Genomic DNA, 19,071 nt, shown 5'->3' with positions numbered 1-19,071 from the left:
GCGGCCCTGTCAGGAGTGGCCTTGTCAGGAGTGGTCCTGTCAGGAGCGACCCTGTCACTCTGGCTCTTCCTGTACAGTCTGTGTTATGAGTCCAGTTTGTGGTTCAGATGAACACCCAGGTCCTTGTATGAGTCACTCTCTCAATGTCCCGTCCCTGGATGTCACTGGTGAGGGGGGCGTGGCCTGTCCCGTCCCTGGATGTCACTGGTGAGGGGGGCGTGGCCTGTCCCGTCCCTGGATGTCACTGGTGAGGGGGGCGTGGCCTGTCCCGTCCCTGGATGTCACTGGTGAGGGGGGCGTGGCCTGTCCCGTCCCTGGATGTCACTGGTGAGGGGGGCGTGGCCTGTCCCGTCCCTGGATGTCACTGGTGAGGGGGGCGTGGCCTGTCCCGTCCCTGGATGTCACTGGTGAGGGGGGCGTGGCCTGTCCCGTCCCTGGATGTCACTGGTGAGGGGGGCGTGGCCTGTCCCGTCCCTGGATGTCACTGGTGAGGGGGGCGTGGCCTGTCCCGTCCCTGGATGTTCACTGGTGAGGGGGGCGTGGCCTGTCCCGTCCCTGGATGTCACTGGTGAGGGGGGCGTGGCCTGTCCCGTCCCTGGATGTCACTGGTGAGGGGGGCGTGGCCTGTCCCGTCCCTGGATGTCACTGGTGAGGGGGGCGTGGCCTGTCCCGTCCCTGGATGTCACTGGTGAGGGGGGCGTGGCCTGTCCCGTCCCTGGATGTCACTGGTGAGGGGGGCGTGGCCTGTCCCGTCCCTGGATGTCACTGGTGAGGGGGGCGTGGCCTGTCCCGTCCCTGGATGTCACTGGTGAGGGGGGCGTGGCCTGTCCCGTCCCTGGATGTCACTGGTGAGGGGGGCGTGGCCTGTCCCGTCCCTGGATGTTCACTGGTGAGGGGGGCGTGGCCTGTCCCGTCCCTGGATGTTCACTGGTGAGGGGGCGTGGCCTGTCCCGTCCCTGGATGTTCACTGGTGAGGGGGGCGTGGCCTGTCCCGTCCCTGGATGTCACTGGTGAGGGGGGCGTGGCCTGTCCCGTCCCTGGATGTCACTGGTGAGGGGGGCGTGGCCTGTCCCGTCCCTGGATGTCACTGGTGAGGGGGGCGTGGCCTGTCCCGTCCCTGGATGTCAGGTGAGGGGGGCGTGGCCTGTCCCGTCCCTGGATGTTCACTGGTGAGGGGGGCGTGGCCTGTCCTTGGTCTTCTGCGTTGATGAGGAGGAGGTTCCACAAAGTCCTGCTCCAGTCCTCTGTCCTCTGTCCTCTGTCCTCCGTCCTCTGTCCTCCACATCATCGTCTGTGATGAGTCCCATGATGGCAGAGTGGTCAGAGAACTTTTGCAGGACACAGCTGTCCATGTCTGAGGTCTGCAGTGTAGAGGGTGAAGAGAAAGGGCGCGAGGACAGTGCCCTGGGGCCCCCACACTGCAGGTCCCCCACACTGCAGGTCCCCCACACTGCAGGTCCCCCACACTGCAGGTCCCCCACACTGCAGGGCCCCCTGCAGTGCTGTGTCTGCAACCTGCGGGTGCAGCAGAGCAGTGTTTCACAAGTATTGTCAGCATGAGCAGAGGGGGCCACATACACTAGCAGAGGGGGCCACATAGCAGAGGGGGCCACATACACTAGCAGAGGGGGCCACATACACTAGCAGAGGGGGCCATATAGCAGAGGGGGCCACATACACTAGCAGAGGGGGCCATATAGCAGAGGGGGCCACATAGCAGAGGGGGCCACATACCCTAGCAGAGGGGGCCACATACACTAGCAGAGGGGGCCACATACACTAGCAGAGGGGGCCATATAGCAGAGGGGGCCACATAGCAGAGGGGGCCACATACCCTAGCAGAGGGGGCCACATACACTAGCAGAGGGGGCCACATAGCAGAGGGGGCCACATACACTAGCAGAGGGGGCCACATAGCAGAGGGGGCCACATACACTAACAGAGGGGGCCACATACACCAGCAGAGGGGGCCACATACACTAGCAGAGGGAGCCACATACACTAGCAGAGGGGGCCACATACACTAACAGAGGGGGCCACATAAACTAGCAGAGGGGGCCACATACACTAGCAGAGGGGGCCACATACACTAGCAGAGGGGGCCACATACACTAGCAGAGGGGCCACATAGCATAGGGGGCCACATACACTAACAGAGGGGGCCACATACACTAGCAGAGGGGGCCACATACACTAACAGAGGGGGCCACATACACCAGCAGAGGGGGCCACATACACTGGCAGAGGGAGCCACATACACTAGCAGAGGGGGCCACATACACTAGCAGAGGGGGCCACATACACTAACAGAGGGGGCCACATACACTAGCAGAGGGGGCCATATAGCAGAGGGGGCCACATAGCAGAGGGGGCCACATACCCTAGCAGAGGGGGCCACATAGCAGAGGGGGCCACATACACTAGCAGAGGGGGCCACATAGCAGAGGGGGCCACATACACTAACAGAGGGGGCCACATACACTAGCAGAGGGGGCCACATACACTAACAGAGGGGGCCACATACACTAGCAGAGGGGGCCACATACACTAGCAGAGGGGGCCACATACACTAGCAGAGGGGGCCACATACACTAGCAGAGGGGGCCATATAGCAGAGGGGGCCACATAGCAGAGGGGGCCACATACCCTAGCAGAGGGGGCCACATACACTAGCAGAGGGGGCCACATACACTAGCAGAGGGGGCCATATAGCAGAGGGGGCCACATAGCAGAGGGGGCCACATACCCTAGCAGAGGGGGCCACATACACTAGCAGAGGGGGCCACATAGCAGAGGGGGCCACATACACTAGCAGAGGGGGCCACATAGCAGAGGGGGCCACATACACTAACAGAGGGGGCCACATACACCAGCAGAGGGGGCCACATACACTAGCAGAGGGAGCCACATACACTAGCAGAGGGGGCCACATACACTAGCAGAGGGGGCCACATACACTAGCAGAGGGGGCCACATACACTAGCAGAGGGGGCCACATACACTAGCAGAGGGGGCCATATAGCAGAGGGGGCCACATAGCAGAGGGGGCCACATACCCTAGCAGAGGGGGCCACATACACTAGCAGAGGGGGCCACATACACTAGCAGAGGGGGCCATATAGCAGAGGGGGCCACATAGCAGAGGGGGCCACATACCCTAGCAGAGGGGGCCACATACACTAGCAGAGGGGGCCACATAGCAGAGGGGGCCACATACACTAGCAGAGGGGGCCACATAGCAGAGGGGGCCACATACACTAACAGAGGGGGCCACATACACCAGCAGAGGGGGCCACATACACTAGCAGAGGGAGCCACATACACTAGCAGAGGGGGCCACATACACTAGCAGAGGGGGCCACATACACTAACAGAGGGGGCCACATAAACTAGCAGAGGGGGCCACATACACTAGCAGAGGGGGCCACATACACTAGCAGAGGGGGCCACATACACTAGCAGAGGGGCCACATAGCATAGGGGGCCACATACACTAACAGAGGGGGCCACATACACTAGCAGAGGGGGCCACATACACTAACAGAGGGGGCCACATACACCAGCAGAGGGGGCCACATACACTGGCAGAGGGAGCCACATACACTAGCAGAGGGGGCCACATACACTAGCAGAGGGGGCCACATACACTAACAGAGGGGGCCACATACACTAGCAGAGGGGGCCACATACACTAGCAGAGGGGGCCATATAGCAGAGGGGGCCACATAGCAGAGGGGGCCACATACCCTAGCAGAGGGGGCCACATAGCAGAGGGGGCCACATACACTAGCAGAGGGGGCCACATAGCAGAGGGGGCCACATACACTAACAGAGGGGGCCACATACACTAGCAGAGGGGGCCACATACACTAGCAGAGGGGGCCACATACACTAGCAGAGGGGGCCACATACACTAGCAGAGGGGGCCATATAGCAGAGGGGGCCACATAGCAGAGGGGGCCACATACCCTAGCAGAGGGGGCCACATACACTAGCAGAGGGGGCCACATACACTAGCAGAGGGGGCCACATACACTAGCAGAGGGGGCCACATAGCAGAGGGGGCCACATACACTAGCAGAGGGGGCCACATAGCAGAGGGGGCCACATACACTAACAGAGGGGGCCACATACACCAGCAGAGGGGGCCACATACACTAGCAGAGGGAGCCACATACACTAGCAGAGGGGGCCACATACACTAGCAGAGGGGGCCACATACACTAGCAGAGGGGGCCACATACACTAGCAGAGGGGGCCATATAGCAGAGGGGGCCACATAGCAGAGGGGGCCACATACCCTAGCAGAGGGGGCCACATACACTAGCAGAGGGGGCCACATACACTAGCAGAGGGGGCCATATAGCAGAGGGGGCCACATAGCAGAGGGGGCCACATACCCTAGCAGAGGGGGCCACATACACTAGCAGAGGGGGCCACATAGCAGAGGGGGCCACATACACTAGCAGAGGGGGCCACATAGCAGAGGGGGCCACATACACTAACAGAGGGGGCCACATACACCAGCAGAGGGGGCCACATACACTAGCAGAGGGAGCCACATACACTAGCAGAGGGGGCCACATACACTAGCAGAGGGGGCCACATACACTAACAGAGGGGGCCACATAAACTAGCAGAGGGGGCCACATACACTAGCAGAGGGGGCCACATACACTAGCAGAGGGGGCCACATACACTAGCAGAGGGGCCACATAGCATAGGGGGCCACATACACTAACAGAGGGGGCCACATACACTAGCAGAGGGAGCCACATACACTAGCAGAGGGGGCCACATACACTGGCAGAGGGAGCCACATACACTAGCAGAGGGAGCCACATACACTAGCAGAGGGGGCCACATACACTAGCAGAGGGGGCCATATAGCAGAGGGGGCCACATAGCAGAGGGGGCCACATACACTAGCAGAGGGGGCCACATAGCAGAGGGGGCCACATACACTAACAGAGGGGGCCACATACACTAGCAGAGGGGGCCACATACACTAGCAGAGGGGGCCACATACACTAACAGAGGGGGCCACATACACCAGCAGAGGGGGCCACATACACTAGCAGAGGGGGCCACATACACTAACAGAGGGGGCCACATACACTAGCAGAGGGGGCCACATACACTAGCAGAGGGGGCCATATAGCAGAGGGGGCCACATAGCAGAGGGGGCCACATACCCTAGCAGAGGGGGCCACATACACTAGCAGAGGGGGCCATATAGCAGAGGGGGCCACATAGCAGAGGGGGCCACATACACTAGCAGAGGGGGCCACATAGCAGAGGGGGCCACATACACTAGCAGAGGGGGCCACATAGCAGAGGGGGCCACATACACTAACAGAGGGGGCCACATACACCAGCAGAGGGGGCCACATACACTAGCAGAGGGAGCCACATACACTAGCAGAGGGGGCCACATACACTAGCAGAGGGGGCCACATACACTAACAGAGGGGGCCACATACACTAGCAGAGGGGGCCACATACACTAGCAGAGGGGGCCACATACACTAGCAGAGGGGGCCACATACACTAGCAGAGGGGCCACATAGCAGAGGGGGCCACATACACTAGCAGAGGGAGCCACATACACTAACAGAGGGGGCCACATACACTAGCAGAGGGGGCCACATACACTAGCAGAGGGGACCACATACACTAACAGAGGGGGCCACATACACTAGCAGAGGGGGCCACATACACTAGCAGAGGGGGCCACATACACTAGCAGAGGGGGGCCACATACACTAGCAGAGGGGGCCACATACACTAGCAGAGGGGGCCACATACACTAGCAGAGGGGACCACATACACTAGCAGAGGGGGCCACATACACTAGCAGAGGGGGCCACATACACTAACAGAGGGGGCCACATACACTAGCAGAGGGGGCCACATACACTAGCAGAGGGGCCACATAGCAGAGGGGGCCACATACACTAACAGAGGGGGCCACATACACTAGCAGAGGGAGCCACATACACTAACAGAGGGGGCCACATACACTAGCAGAGGGGGCCACATACACTAGCAGAGGGGACCACATACACTAACAGAGGGGGCCACATACACTAGCAGAGGGGGCCACATACACTAGCAGAGGGGGCCACATACACTAGCAGAGGGGGGCCACATACACTAGCAGAGGGGGCCACATACACTAGCAGAGGGGGCCACATACACTAGCAGAGGGGACCACATACACTAGCAGAGGGGGCCACATACACTAGCAGAGGGGGCCACATACACTAACAGAGGGGGCCACATACACTAGCAGAGGGGGCCACATACACTAGCAGAGGGGGCCACCTACACTAACAGAGGGGGCCACATACACTAGCAGAGGGGGCCACATACACTAACAGAGGGGGCCACATACACTACACTAGCAGAGGGGGCCACATACACTAGCAGAGGGGGCCACATACACTAGCAGAGGGGGCCATATACACTAGCAGAGGGAGCCACATACACTAGCAGAGGGGGCCACATACACTAGCAGAGGGGGCCACATACACTAGCAGAGGGGGGCCACATACACTAGCAGAGGGGGCCATATACACTAGCAGAGGGAGCCACATACACTAGCAGAGGGGGCCACATACACTAGCAGAGGGAGCCACATACACTAGCAGAGGGGGCCACATACACTAACAGAGGGGGCCACATACACTAGCAGAGGGGGCCACATACACTAACAGAGGGGGCCACATACACTAGCAGAGGGGGCCACATACACCAACAGAGGGGGCCACATACACTACACTAGCAGAGGGGGCCACATACACTAGCAGAGGGGGCCATATACACTAGCAGAGGGAGCCACATACACTAGCAGAGGGGGCCACATACACTAGCAGAGGGGGCCACATACACTAGCAGAGGGGGCCACATACACTAGCAAAGGAGGTCTTTGTTGCACAGCTGCTCCTTCACCGGACAATGGTCAGATTTGCACCACTTCTCATTCACAAACACAGCCAGGCCACGCCTCCTCTCTTCTTCCCGCTCTCCCTCGTCCTATCAGCACGCAGCAGATGAAAGTGATCAAAGCGATAATAGAATCCGGTATTTCTGGGGTTAAGCACGTCTCCGTGAAGAGACACGTGCTGTCCCTGTGCTTCCTCTGGGACCGCCTGAGACTCGCCAGCTCCGTCGTCTTGTTCTGGAGCGACCTTACGTTGCCCGTGACGATGGCGAGGAGGGAGAACAGGTCTGAAGGGAGAACAGGTCTGAAGGGAGAACAGGTCTTAAGGGAGAACAGGTCTGAAGGGAGAACAGGTCTTAAGGGAGAACAGGTCTGAAGGGAGAACAGGTCTGAAGGGAGAACAGGTCTGAAGGGAGAACAGGTCTGAAGGGAGAACAGGTCTGAAGGGAGAACAGGTCTGAAGGGAGAACAGGTCTGAAGGGAGAACAGGTCTTAAGGGAGAACAGGTCTGAAGGGAGAACAGGTCTGAAGGGAGAACAGGTCTTAAGGGAGAACAGGTCTGCGTCCTGCTTGCCGGCTTCTCCGCGTCTTGTGTAGAATATTGTCCTGATGTCTCCATCATGCACTGGGACATTTTCCTGTAGCCCCTCCCCTTGCATTATAGCCACTCCTCTTTCCCCATAGTCACACCCCTTTCCCCGTAGCTCCTCCCCTTTCTTTCACATACAATGACACGTCACACATTTGTTTTCTCATTTATTTGTTTTATTTTTGGTTATTTCTGAACATGACATCATAAACACAGCCTGGCCCAAAGCATTCTGGGATATGCAGTTTTCTCAGCGACATTCACAAAAGCCTTTTCTGCCGTAAATACATCTTAGTTTCATTACGTACGTCAGGTTTGTGCGTTTGTGGATCTTTACATTCAAAAGGATTTTAGAGACGTTTGAAAAGAAACGATTCAGGGCCAAAACCTACTTACATTCATCTAAAGTCAAACATAATCATCGCTTTAGTCCTGCTTTAGACCTGGTTTAGACCTGGTTTAGTCCTGGTTTAGACCTGGTTTTGTCCTGGTTTAGTCCTGGTTTAGACCTGGTTTTGTCCTGGTTTAGTCCTGGTTTAGACCTGGTTTAGACCTGGTTTAGACCTGGTTTTGTCCTGGTTTAGTCCTGGTTTAGTCCTGGTTTAGACCTGGTTTAGACCTGGTTTAGTCCTGGTTTAGTCCTGGTTTAGACCTGGTTTTGTCCTGGTTTAGTCCTGGTTTAGACCTGGTTTAGACCTGGTTTAGACCTGGTTTTGTCCTGGTTTAGTCCTGGTTTAGTCCTGGTTTAGTCCTGGTTTAGACCTGGTTTAAACCTGGTTTAGTCCTGGTTTAAACCTGGTTTAGTCCTGGTTTAGACCTGGTTTAGTCCTGGTTTGAACCTGGTTTAGTCCTGGTTTAGACCTGGGTTAGTCCTGGTTTAGTCCTGGTTTAGTCCTGGTTTAGACCTGGTTTAGTCCTGGTTTAGACCTGGTTTAGTCCTGGTTTAGTCCTGGTTTAGTCCTGGTTCAAACCTGGTTTAGTCCTGGTTTAGACCCGGTTTAGTCCTGGTTTAGTCCTGGTTTAGTCCTGGTTTAGTCCTGGTTTAAACCTGGTTTAGTCCTGGTTTAGACCTGGTTTAGTCCTGGTTTAGACCTGGTTTAGTCCTGGTTTAGTCCTGGTTTAGTCCTGGTTTAGTCCTGGTTTAGACCTGCTTTAGTCCTGGTTTAGTCCTGGTTTAGTCCTGGTTTAGTCCTGGTTTAGTCCTGGTTTAGACCTGCTTTAGTCCTGGTTTAGTCCTGGTTTAGTCCTGGTTTAGTCCTGGTTTAGACCTGGTTTAGTCCTGGTTTAGACCTGGTTTAGTCCTGGTTTAGACCTGGTTTAGTCCTGGTTTAGTCCTGGTTTAGTCCTGGTTTAGTCCTGGTTTAGACCTGGTTTAGTCCTGGTTTAGTCCTGGTTTAGTCCTGGTTTAGACCTGGTTTAGTCCTGGTTTAGTCCTGGTTTAGTCCTGGTTTAGTCCTGGTTTAGTCCTGGTTTAGACCTGGTTTAGACCTGGTTTAGACCTGGTTTAGTCCTGGTTTAGTCCTGGTTTAGTCCTGGTTTAGACCTGGTTTAGACCTGGTTTAGACCTGGTTTAGTCCTGGTTTAGACCTGGTTTAGTCCTGGTTTAGTCCTGGTTTAGTCCTGGTTTAGTCCTGGTTTAGTCCTGGTTTAGACCTGCTTTAGTCCTGGTTTAGTCCTGGTTTAGTCCTGGTTTAGTCCTGGTTTAGTCCTGGTTTAGACCTGCTTTAGTCCTGGTTTAGTCCTGGTTTAGTCCTGGTTTAGTCCTGGTTTAGTCCTGGTTTAGTCCTGGTTTAGACCTGCTTTAGTCCTGGTTTAGTCCTGGTTTAGTCCTGGTTTAGACCTGGTTTAGACCTGGTTTAGTCCTGGTTTAGACCTGGTTTAGTCCTGGTTTAGTCCTGGTTTAGTCCTGGTTTAGACCTGGTTTAGTCCTGGTTTAGTCCTGGTTTAGTCCTGGTTTAGTCCTGGTTTAGACCTGGTTTAGACCTGGTTTAGTCCTGGTTTAGACCTGGTTTAGTCCTGGTTTAGTCCTGGTTTAGTCCTGGTTTAGTCCTGGTTTAGTCCTGGTTTAGTCCTGGTTTAGTCCTGGTTTAGACCTGGTTTAGACCTGGTTTAGTCCTGGTTTAGACCTGGTTTAGTCCTGGTTTAGACCTGGTTTAGTCCTGGTTTAGTCCTGGTTTAGTCCTGGTTTAGTCCTGGTTTAGTCCTGGTTTAGTCCTGGTTTAGACCTGCTTTAGTCCTGGTTTAGTCCTGGTTTAGTCCTGGTTTAGACCTGGTTTAGTCCTGGTTTAGTCCTGGTTTAGACCTGGTTTAGTCCTGGTTTAGACCTGGTTTAGTCCTGGTTTAGACCTGGTTTAGTCCTGGTTTAGTCCTGGTTTAGTCCTGGTTTAGTCCTGGTTTAGACCTGGTTTAGTCCTGGTTTAGTCCTGGTTTAGACCTGGTTTAGTCCTGGTTTAGTCCTGGTTTAGACCTGGTTTAGTCCTGGTTTAGACCTGGTTTAGTCCTGGTTTAGTCCTGGTTTAGTGCTGGTTTAGTCCTGGTTTAGTCCTGGTTTAGTCCTGGTTTAGACCTGGTTTAGTCCTGGTTTAGACCTGGTTTAGTCCTGGTTTAGTCCTGGTTTAGTCCTGGTTTAGTCCTGGTTTAGTCCTGGTTTAGTCCTGGTTTAGACCTGGTTTAGTCCTGGTTTAGTCCTGGTTTAGACCTGGTTTAGTCCTGGTTTAGTCCTGGTTTAGACCTGGTTTAGTCCTGGTTTAGTCCTGGTTTAGTCCTGGTTTAGTCCTGGTTTAGACCTGGTTTAGACCTGGTTTAGTCCTGGTTTAGTCCTGGTTTAGACCTGGTTTAGTCCTGGTTTAGTCCTGGTTTAGACCTGGTTTAGTCCTGGTTTAGACCTGGTTTAGTCCTGGTTTAGTCCTGGTTTAGACCTGGTTTAGACCTGGTTTAGTCCTGGTTTAGTCCTGGTTTAGACCTGGTTTAGTCCTGGTTTAGTCCTGGTTTAGTCCTGGTTTAGACCTGGTTTAGTCCTGGTTTAGTCCTGGTTTAGACCTGGTTTAGTCCTGGTTTAGTCCTGGTTTAGTCCTGGTTTAGTCCTGGTTTAGACCTGGTTTAGACCTGGTTTAGTCCTGGTTTAGTCCTGGTTTAGACCTGGTTTAGTCCTGGTTTAGTCCTGGTTTAGACCTGGTTTAGTCCTGGTTTAGACCTGGTTTAGTCCTGGTTTAGTCCTGGTTTAGACCTGGTTTAGACCTGGTTTAGTCCTGGTTTAGTCCTGGTTTAGACCTGGTTTAGTCCTGGTTTAGTCCTGGTTTAGTCCTGGTTCAAGCAGACTTCTTGAAACATTCTAAAAGTCGTTAAAAACATGAAAATAATTGACAGAAAGATGAAAAGTGTGTCAAACGCTTCAGTTTCATAAGAATAATTCAGAATCTGAATCAACCAAAACTGTGAGTTTTGTCTCGTGTTGCAGCAGCTCATGTGTGACACATCAGAGACGCGTTAGCGACACAAAGCTAGCAAAGCACGTTAGCAACACAAAGCTAGCAAAGCACGTTAGCAACACAAAGCTAGCAAAGCACGTTAGCAACACAAAGCTAGCAAAGGAAGTTAGCAACAGCTGTTTCCTGTTTATGGCACTCGCTTTGTCAAGAGCCACAATCTGATGTTTCCAGGTCATAAAGCGTCTGACATTAGCATTAGCATTAGCATTAGCATTAGCGTGACATAAAGAGAGGTTCAAACGCGGCCTAGAGGCTTTGCACAGACCTTTTTGTTGCTTTTGTCCAGGTTTTGTTGCTTTTTGTTATGTTTTTGTTGCTTTAAATAATGTTTTTGCTGTTGCTTTTTGTTGCATCTTTGCTATTTTTTGTTTTGTTTTTGTTGCGTTTTTGTTGTGTTTTTGTTGTGTTTTGTTGCATTTTGTTGTTTTGTTGTGTTTTGTTGTGTTTTTGTTGTGTTTTTGTTGCGTTTTTGTTGCGTTTTGTTGCGTTTTTGTTGTGTTTTGTTGCATTTTGTTGTTTTGTTGTGTTTTTGTTGTGTTTTTGTTGCGTTTTTGTTGCGTTTTGTTGCGTTTTGTTGCGTTTGGTGCATTTTGTTGCGTTTTTGTGAAAACAAAATTGCGTTTTTTTGCGTTTGGTGCATTTTGTTGCGTTTTTGTTACGTTTTGTTGCGTTTTATTGCATTTGTTGCGTTTTTGTTGCGTTTTGTTGCATTTTTGTTGCGTTTTTGTTGCGTTTTGTTGCATTTTTGTTGCGTTTTTGTTGCATTTTGTTGCGTTTTGTTGCGTTTTGTTGTTTTTTGTTGCGTTTTATTGCGTTTTGTTGCGTTTTGTTGTGTTTTGTTGCGTTTTGTTGCGTTTTGTTGCGTTTTGTTGTGTTTTGTTGCGTTCAGCCTTTGGCCTCGTCGCACACAAACCGTTCTGTTTGTGAGGTCACCATGAGAAGAGGGTTAAAGTTCCACTACGGAACATTTATCACATTGAACAGGGTTAAAGAGAGGAAAGCCACCGCCTGCTGGTCACTGGTGAGTATTGCCGCTGTAAATGTGGTCATGAGCAGGTCAAAGGTCATGAGCAGGTCAAAGGTCATGAGCAGGTCAAAGGTCAGGAGAAGTTCAAAGGATCAAGAGCAGGTCAAATGTCATGAGCAGGTCAAAGGTCAGGAGAAGTTCAAAGGATCAGGTTAAAGGTCATGATCAGTTCAAAGGTCATGAGCAGGTCAAAGGTCAGGAGAAGTTCAAAGGATCAGGAGCAGGTCAAAGGATTAGGAGCAGTTCAAAGGTCAGGAGCAGCTCAAAGGTCAGTCTTTTTCCAGGTCAGGTCCACACAGTACAGCTGAAGTTGCCATAGTGACCAGAAGGAGTCGTTGGGTCAGGTTTACGTTGGGTGAACTCTGACCCCGGGTGCGGTTGGGGTCAATTCGCCCTGTTAACCTGACCCTGGTGACCCACAACCCTGACCTGCCCCAGCTCTGAGGTCAGTGAACTCTCTGAATATGACAAATACTCCAAGTCAGTCAAAAGAACCAAAATGAGCTAAAAACATCTCTTTTGTTTCTTCTTCTCACATTTAACTCGTTTTGATCAAACTTTCCTTAAAATGACTCAAACAAGTTCAATAAGAATCAGGTAAAGACACTGTAGTTCTTGTAGTTCTTGTAGTTCTTGTAGTTCTTGTAGTTCTTGTAGTTCTTTAGCAGGTCACTTCCTGTAGTCCTTTGTAGTTTTTCTGTGTACTTCCTGTAGTCCTCGTGGTCCTTTGGAGGAGAAACACGTTTTTAGGAAGAGCATCTTGGGGGCGTGGCCTTAGGATAAGTGGGCGTGGCCTTAGGAGAAGTGGGCGTGGCCTTAGGAGGTAGTGACGGTGGGTTTGTTTCGGAGCGTGTCCAAAAAGGCCATGACTCTCCTGACGCCGCTAACGCTAACGCCGGCGCCACTGATGTTACTGACACTGCTGCTGAGGGCGGAGCCTGAGCCGTTACCATGGAAATGATGCAGAGATGTTGCCGTGGCGTCGACTGAAGCCGCACGCTTCACTTTGGGCCTGAGGCGGGGCGTCTGTGCCACCAGGCAGCGCTGGTACTGCACCTACAGGGGGCGCAACACAACATAATATAAAGTATAATGGTCACTTCTTAAAGGAGTCGTGTAATCCTATTGTCCCCTACCCCCTATCCCCGCCCACATCCTGCACTTACTGTGTTTATTTGAAAACTCGACATTATATTTAAATGTTTTATTTTAATAAGTCATTTCCTGGTTGAGCAGCAAATATGATGCAATAAAGGTCATGTAGGAGGAGCCTTGTCCTAGAGCAGCAGCATGTAGAGAACACAAGAGGTCCCAGGACTGACCCTTGGGGCTCACCACAGGTCAGGGGGGTGTGGTCTGAGACACAGCTGCTACTAACTAACTACTTTGTAGTTCCTTTCTTCCAAATAGGACCGTAACCAATTTAGGGCAGTGCCAGTGATGCCCACTAGTACAATAGTACACTAGTACACTAGTACACTAGTACAATAGTACACTAGTAAAATAGTACACAAGTACAATAGTACACTAGTACACTAGTGCAATAGTACAATAGTACACTAGTACACTAGTACACTAGTACACTAGTACAATAGTACAATAGTACGCTAGTACACTAGTACAATAGTACACTAGTACACTAGTACACTAGTACACTAGTACAATAGTACACTAGTACAATAGTAAACTAGTACACTAGTACACTAGTACAATAGTACAATAGTACGCTAGTACACAAGTACAATAGTACACTAGTACACTAGTACAATAGTACGCTAGTACAATAGTACACTAGTACAATAGTACACTAGTACAATAGTACACTAGTACACTAGTACACTAGTACAATAGTACAATAGTACGCTAGTACACAAGTACAATAGTACACTAGTACAATAGTACACTAGTACACTAGTACACTAGTACAATAGTACACTAGTACAATAGTACAATAGTACGCTAGTACACTAGTACAATAGTACAATAGTACAATAGTACACAAGTACAGTAGTACAATAGTACAATAGTACACTAGTACATTAGTACACTAGTACAATAGTACGCTAGTACACTAGTACACTAGTACAATAGTACAATAGTACACTAGTACAATAGTACACTAGTACACTAGTACACTAGTACAATAGTACACTAGTACAATAGTACACTAGTACACTAGTACAATAGTACAATAGTACGCTAGTACACTAGTACAATAGTACAATAGTACAATAGTACAATAGTACAATAGTACGCTAGTACACTAGTACACTAGTACACTAGTACACTAGTACAATAGTACAATAGTACAATAGTACACTAGTACAATAGTAGAATAGTACACTAGTACACTAGTACAATAGTACAATAGTACAATAGTACACTAGTACAATAGTAGAATAGTACACTAGTACACTAGTACAATAGTACACTAGTACAATAGTACAATAGTACAATAGTACACTAGTACAATAGTAGAATAGTACACTAGTACACTAGTACAATAGTACACTAGTACACTAGTACAATAGTACACTAGTACACTAGTACAATAGTACACTAGTACAATAGTACAATAGTACACTAGTAAACTAGTACAATAGTACGCTAGTACACTGGTAAAATAGTACACTAGTATAATAGTACACTAGTACACTAGTACAATAGTACACTAGTACACTAGTACAATAGTACACTAGTGCACTAGTACACTAGTACACTAGTACAATAGTACACTAGTACACTAGTACAATAGTACAATAGTACACTAGTAAACTAGTACAATAGTACAATAGTACACTAGTACAATAGTACACTAGTACACTAGTACATTAGTACACTAGTACACTAGTACACTAGTACAATAGTACAATAGTACACTAGTACACTAGTACACTAGTACAATAGTATAATAGTACACTAGTACACTAGTACACTAGTACAATAGTACACTAGTACACTAGTACACTAGTACAATAGTACACTAGTACACTAGTACACTAGTACACTAGTACAATAGTACAATAGTACAATAGTACACAAGTACACTAGTACACTAGTACAATAGTACAATAGTACAATAGGTACAATAGTACAATAGTACAATAGTACAATAGTACAATTGTACACTAGTACGCTAGTACAATAGTACAATAGTACGCTAGTACAATAGTACATTAGTACACTAGTACACTAGTACAATAGTACACTAGTACACTAGTACACTAGTACAATAGTACACTAGTACACTAGTACAATAGTACACTAGTACACTAGTACACTAGTACAATAGTACAATAGTACAATAGTACAATAGTACACTAGTACAATAGTACGCTAGTACACTAGTACAATAGCACACTAGTACACTAGAACAATACTACGCTAGTACGCTAGTACAATAGTACAATAGTACACTAGTACAATAATACAATAGTACGCTAGTACAATAGTACGCTAGTACAATAGTAAAATAGTACACTAGTACAATAGTACAATAGTACACTAGTACGCTAGTACAATAGTACACTAGTACGCCAGTACAATAGTACACTAGTACAATAGTACGCGAGTACAATAGTACAATAGTACGCTAGTAAGTTTGTACGCTAGTACGCTTGTACGCTAGTACGCAAGTACACTAGTACACTTGTAGCAGTAGTAGTATTACTCGTAGTACTGGTAGTACTGGTAGTACTGGTAGTACTGGTAGTACTAGTTGTACTGGCAGTACTGGCAGTACTGGTAGTACTGATATTACTGGTAGTACTGGTAGTACTCGTAGTACTCGTAGTACTCGTAGTACTCATAGTACTCGTAGTACTCATAGTACTTGTAGTAATGGCAGTACTGGCAGTACTGGTAGTACTGGTATTACTGGTAGTGCTCGTAGTACTGGTAGTACTGGCAGTACTACTGGTAGTACCGGTAGTACCGGTAGTACTGGCAGCACTGGTAGGACTGGTAGTACTCGTAGTACTGGTAGTACTGGCAGTACTGGTAGTACTGGTAGTACCGGTAGTACCGGTAGTACCGGTAGTACCGGTAGTACTGGTAGTACTGCCAGTACTGGTAGTACCGGTAGTACCGGTAGTACTGGTAGTACTCGTAGTACTGGTAGTACTCGTAGTACTGGTAGTACCAGTAGTACTGGTAGTACTCGTAGTACTCGTAGTACTCGTAGTACTCGTAGTACTGGTAGTACCGGTAGTACTGGTAGTACCGGTAGTACTGGTAGTACTCGTAGTACTCGTAGTACTCGTACCATGCACGCCGCCTGCACGGCTTCGCTCACGTCGCCTGCGTGAGGACGACAGTAGAAGACGTGACATTGGAATTGTTGGTCTCTGTCGACGATCACAGCGAAAGTGTGTGAGTCCTGCCCCACCCCCAGGAAGGTGAGCGAGCGGACCGGCCACGCCCACAGCTCAGCCAGGTGCCCCTCCTCCTGCAACACACACAGAGTCAGATGCCCTGCCTCCTGCCACACAGAGTCAGATGCCCTCCCTCGACAGGTGCAGTACCTCTCCTCTCCACAGGGACAGGCTGCTGTGGGTCACATGGATCTGGGCGTTGTCCCACTCATCAGGGTCAGAGGTCGTCATGAGGCTCTCGATGGCACGATTCAGAACCTCCATCCCTGAACCAAACAGGAGAGGCTGTTATCAGGAGGCTCCACCCCGCTTACTCTGAGTTCTCAGACTAGGTCCACAGATTGAGAATGACCCTTGAGTCTAAAACATTGTCCAGATAACACGGCGATGACCCCTCCTGGACCAATGACCCCTCCTGTACCAATGACCCCTCCTGGACCAGTGACCCCTCCTGGACCAGTGACCCCTCCTGGACCAATGACCCCTCCTGTACCAATGACCCCTCCTGGACCAGTGACCCCTCCTGGACCAGTGACCCCTCCTGGACCAATGACCCCTCCTGTACCAATGACCCCTCCTGGACCAGTGACCCCTCCTGGACCAGTGACCCCTCCTGGACCAATGACCCCTCCTGTACCAATGACCCCTCCTGGACCAGTGACCCCTCCTGGACCAGTGACCCCTCCTGGACCAGTGACCCCTCCTGGACCAATGACCCCTCCTGGACCAGTGACCCCTCCTGGACCAGTGACCCCTCCTGGACCAGTGACCCCTCCTGGACCAATGACCCCTCCTGGACCAGTGACCCCTTCTGGACCAATGACCCCTCCTGTACCAATGACCCCTCCTGGACCAGTGACCCCTTCTGGACCAATGACCCCTCCTGTACCAATGACCCCTCCTGGACCAGTGACCCCTCCTGGGCCAATGAGGGAGCGGGTTATGTTACTAATGTTTAAGAATTACATTCATGTCACTCAGACTCTGATTCACTGTGTGTGAGAATAATTGTCATATTCTTGATATAATAAATATATAATCCATCCATCCATTTTCTGCCGCTTATCCGGTGACTTCAGCTTGGGTGATGGATGAGCCAGCCTCCGAGTCCCCGGTCTCTACTTCCTCTTCGGAAAACGTGACTGATGGATTAAGGAGGTCCTCAAAGTCCTTCCACCGTCCGACGACATCCCCAGTCGAGGTCAGCAGGCCTCCACCCGCACCGTAAACGGTGTTGGTGAGACACTGCTTCCCCCTCCTGAGGCACCGGACTGTTTGCCAGAATTTCTTTGGTGCCGACCGATAGTCCTCCTCCATGGCCTCCCCGAACTCCTCCCAGGCCCGGGTTTTTGCCTCTGCGACAGCACGAGCCGCAGCTCGCTTGGCCTGCCGATACCCGTCGATGACCTCCGGAGAAATATATAATATATAATATATATATATAAATCTGACCCATGGCTCTGGACACTGGCAGGTTCCCCACGTATTTGACAGGAAACTTCTGCACCTGCTGCTGCACCTGCTCCACACGCTGGACTGTGGAAACAAGCACACAGTATTTTTACACATTATTTGTACACAGTATCTGCACACAGTATTTTTACACAGTATTTGTACACAGTATCTGCAAACAGTATTTGTACATAGTATCTGCACACAGTATTTGTACACAGTATTTGTACATAGTATCTGCACACAGTATTTGTACACAGTATTTGTACATAGTATCTGCACACAGTATTTGTACACAGTATCTGCAGACAGTCTCTCCTTGAACCGACACCTTAACGTGGTGGAGGGGTTTGAGTGCCCGAATGATCCCGGGAGCCATGTTGTCGGGGGCTTCAAGCCCCTGGTCGGGTCTCCAGAGGCAAACAGGTCCTAAGTGACGGGTCAGACAAAGATCGGTTCAGAAGCCCCCTATGATGACAATACGAACAAGGCAGTTTACGTCGCCCGGATCGGCGTCACCGGGGCCCCATCCTGGAGCCAGGCCTGGGATGGGGGCTCCATGGCGAGCGCCTGGTGGCCGGGTCTTACCCCACGGGGCCCGGCCAGGCACAGCCCGAAAGAGCGACGTGGGGCCGCCCTCCCGTGGTCCCACCACCCGCAGGAGGATCCATAAGGGGCCGGTGCAGAGAGTTCTGGGCGGCAGTCGACGGCAGGGGCCTCGGCGACTAGATCTCCAGACACAGAGACTAACTCTGGGGACATGGAATGTCACCTCGCTGGGGGGGAAAGAGCCTGAGCTTGTGCGGGAGGTTGAGCGATACCGACTAGATATAGTCGGCCTCACCTCCACGCACAGTTTGGGCTCTGGAACCATCTCCTCGAGAGGGGCTGGACGCTCCACTTCTCTGGTGTTGCCCGCGGGGAGAGGCGGCGGGCTGGTGTGGGCTTGCTGATAGCCCCTCAGCTCAGCCGCCACGTGTTGGAGTTTACCCCGGTGAACGAGAGGGTCGCGTCCCTCCGCCTTCGGGTGGAGGACAGGTCTCTCACTGTTGTGGCGGCCTACGGGCCGAACAGCAGTGCAGAGTACCCGGCCTTCTTGGAGTCCTTGGGAGGGGTACTGGACAGTGCACCGACCGGGGACTCCGTTGTTCTACTGGGGGACTTCAACGCCCACGTGGGCAATGACAGTGACACCT

The 19,071-nt window shown here is 51.1% G+C and overlaps 1 protein-coding gene across 1 annotated transcript in view; it reads right to left on the bottom strand.

Moving 5' to 3' along the window:
• Positions 1-12,737: 12,737 nt before the first annotated feature.
• Positions 12,738-19,071, bottom strand: part of apbb3 (amyloid beta (A4) precursor protein-binding, family B, member 3) — a 39,335-nt gene continuing 33,001 nt past the window's right edge. Inside the window, exons 9-12 of the mRNA XM_072453036.1 lie at positions 17,876-17,959; positions 16,574-16,689; positions 16,315-16,497; positions 12,738-13,106 (exon numbers count right to left, since the gene is read on the bottom strand). Of these exons, the coding sequence (XP_072309137.1) occupies positions 12,867-13,106; positions 16,315-16,497; positions 16,574-16,689; positions 17,876-17,959 (623 nt within the window). The 3' untranslated portion in view covers positions 12,738-12,866. The remainder of the gene's footprint in view (positions 13,107-16,314; positions 16,498-16,573; positions 16,690-17,875; positions 17,960-19,071) is intronic.

The sequence above is a fragment of the Eucyclogobius newberryi genome, unplaced genomic scaffold (assembly GCF_026437365.1).
Source record: "Eucyclogobius newberryi isolate DKJ021-1_F unplaced genomic scaffold, fEucNew1.0.hap1 SCAF_192, whole genome shotgun sequence".
In the NCBI taxonomy this organism is placed as follows: domain Eukaryota; kingdom Metazoa; phylum Chordata; class Actinopteri; order Gobiiformes; family Gobiidae; genus Eucyclogobius; species Eucyclogobius newberryi.
The sequence above is the reverse complement of the archived record's forward strand: the minus strand, read 5'-3'. Positions and strand labels throughout refer to the sequence as shown.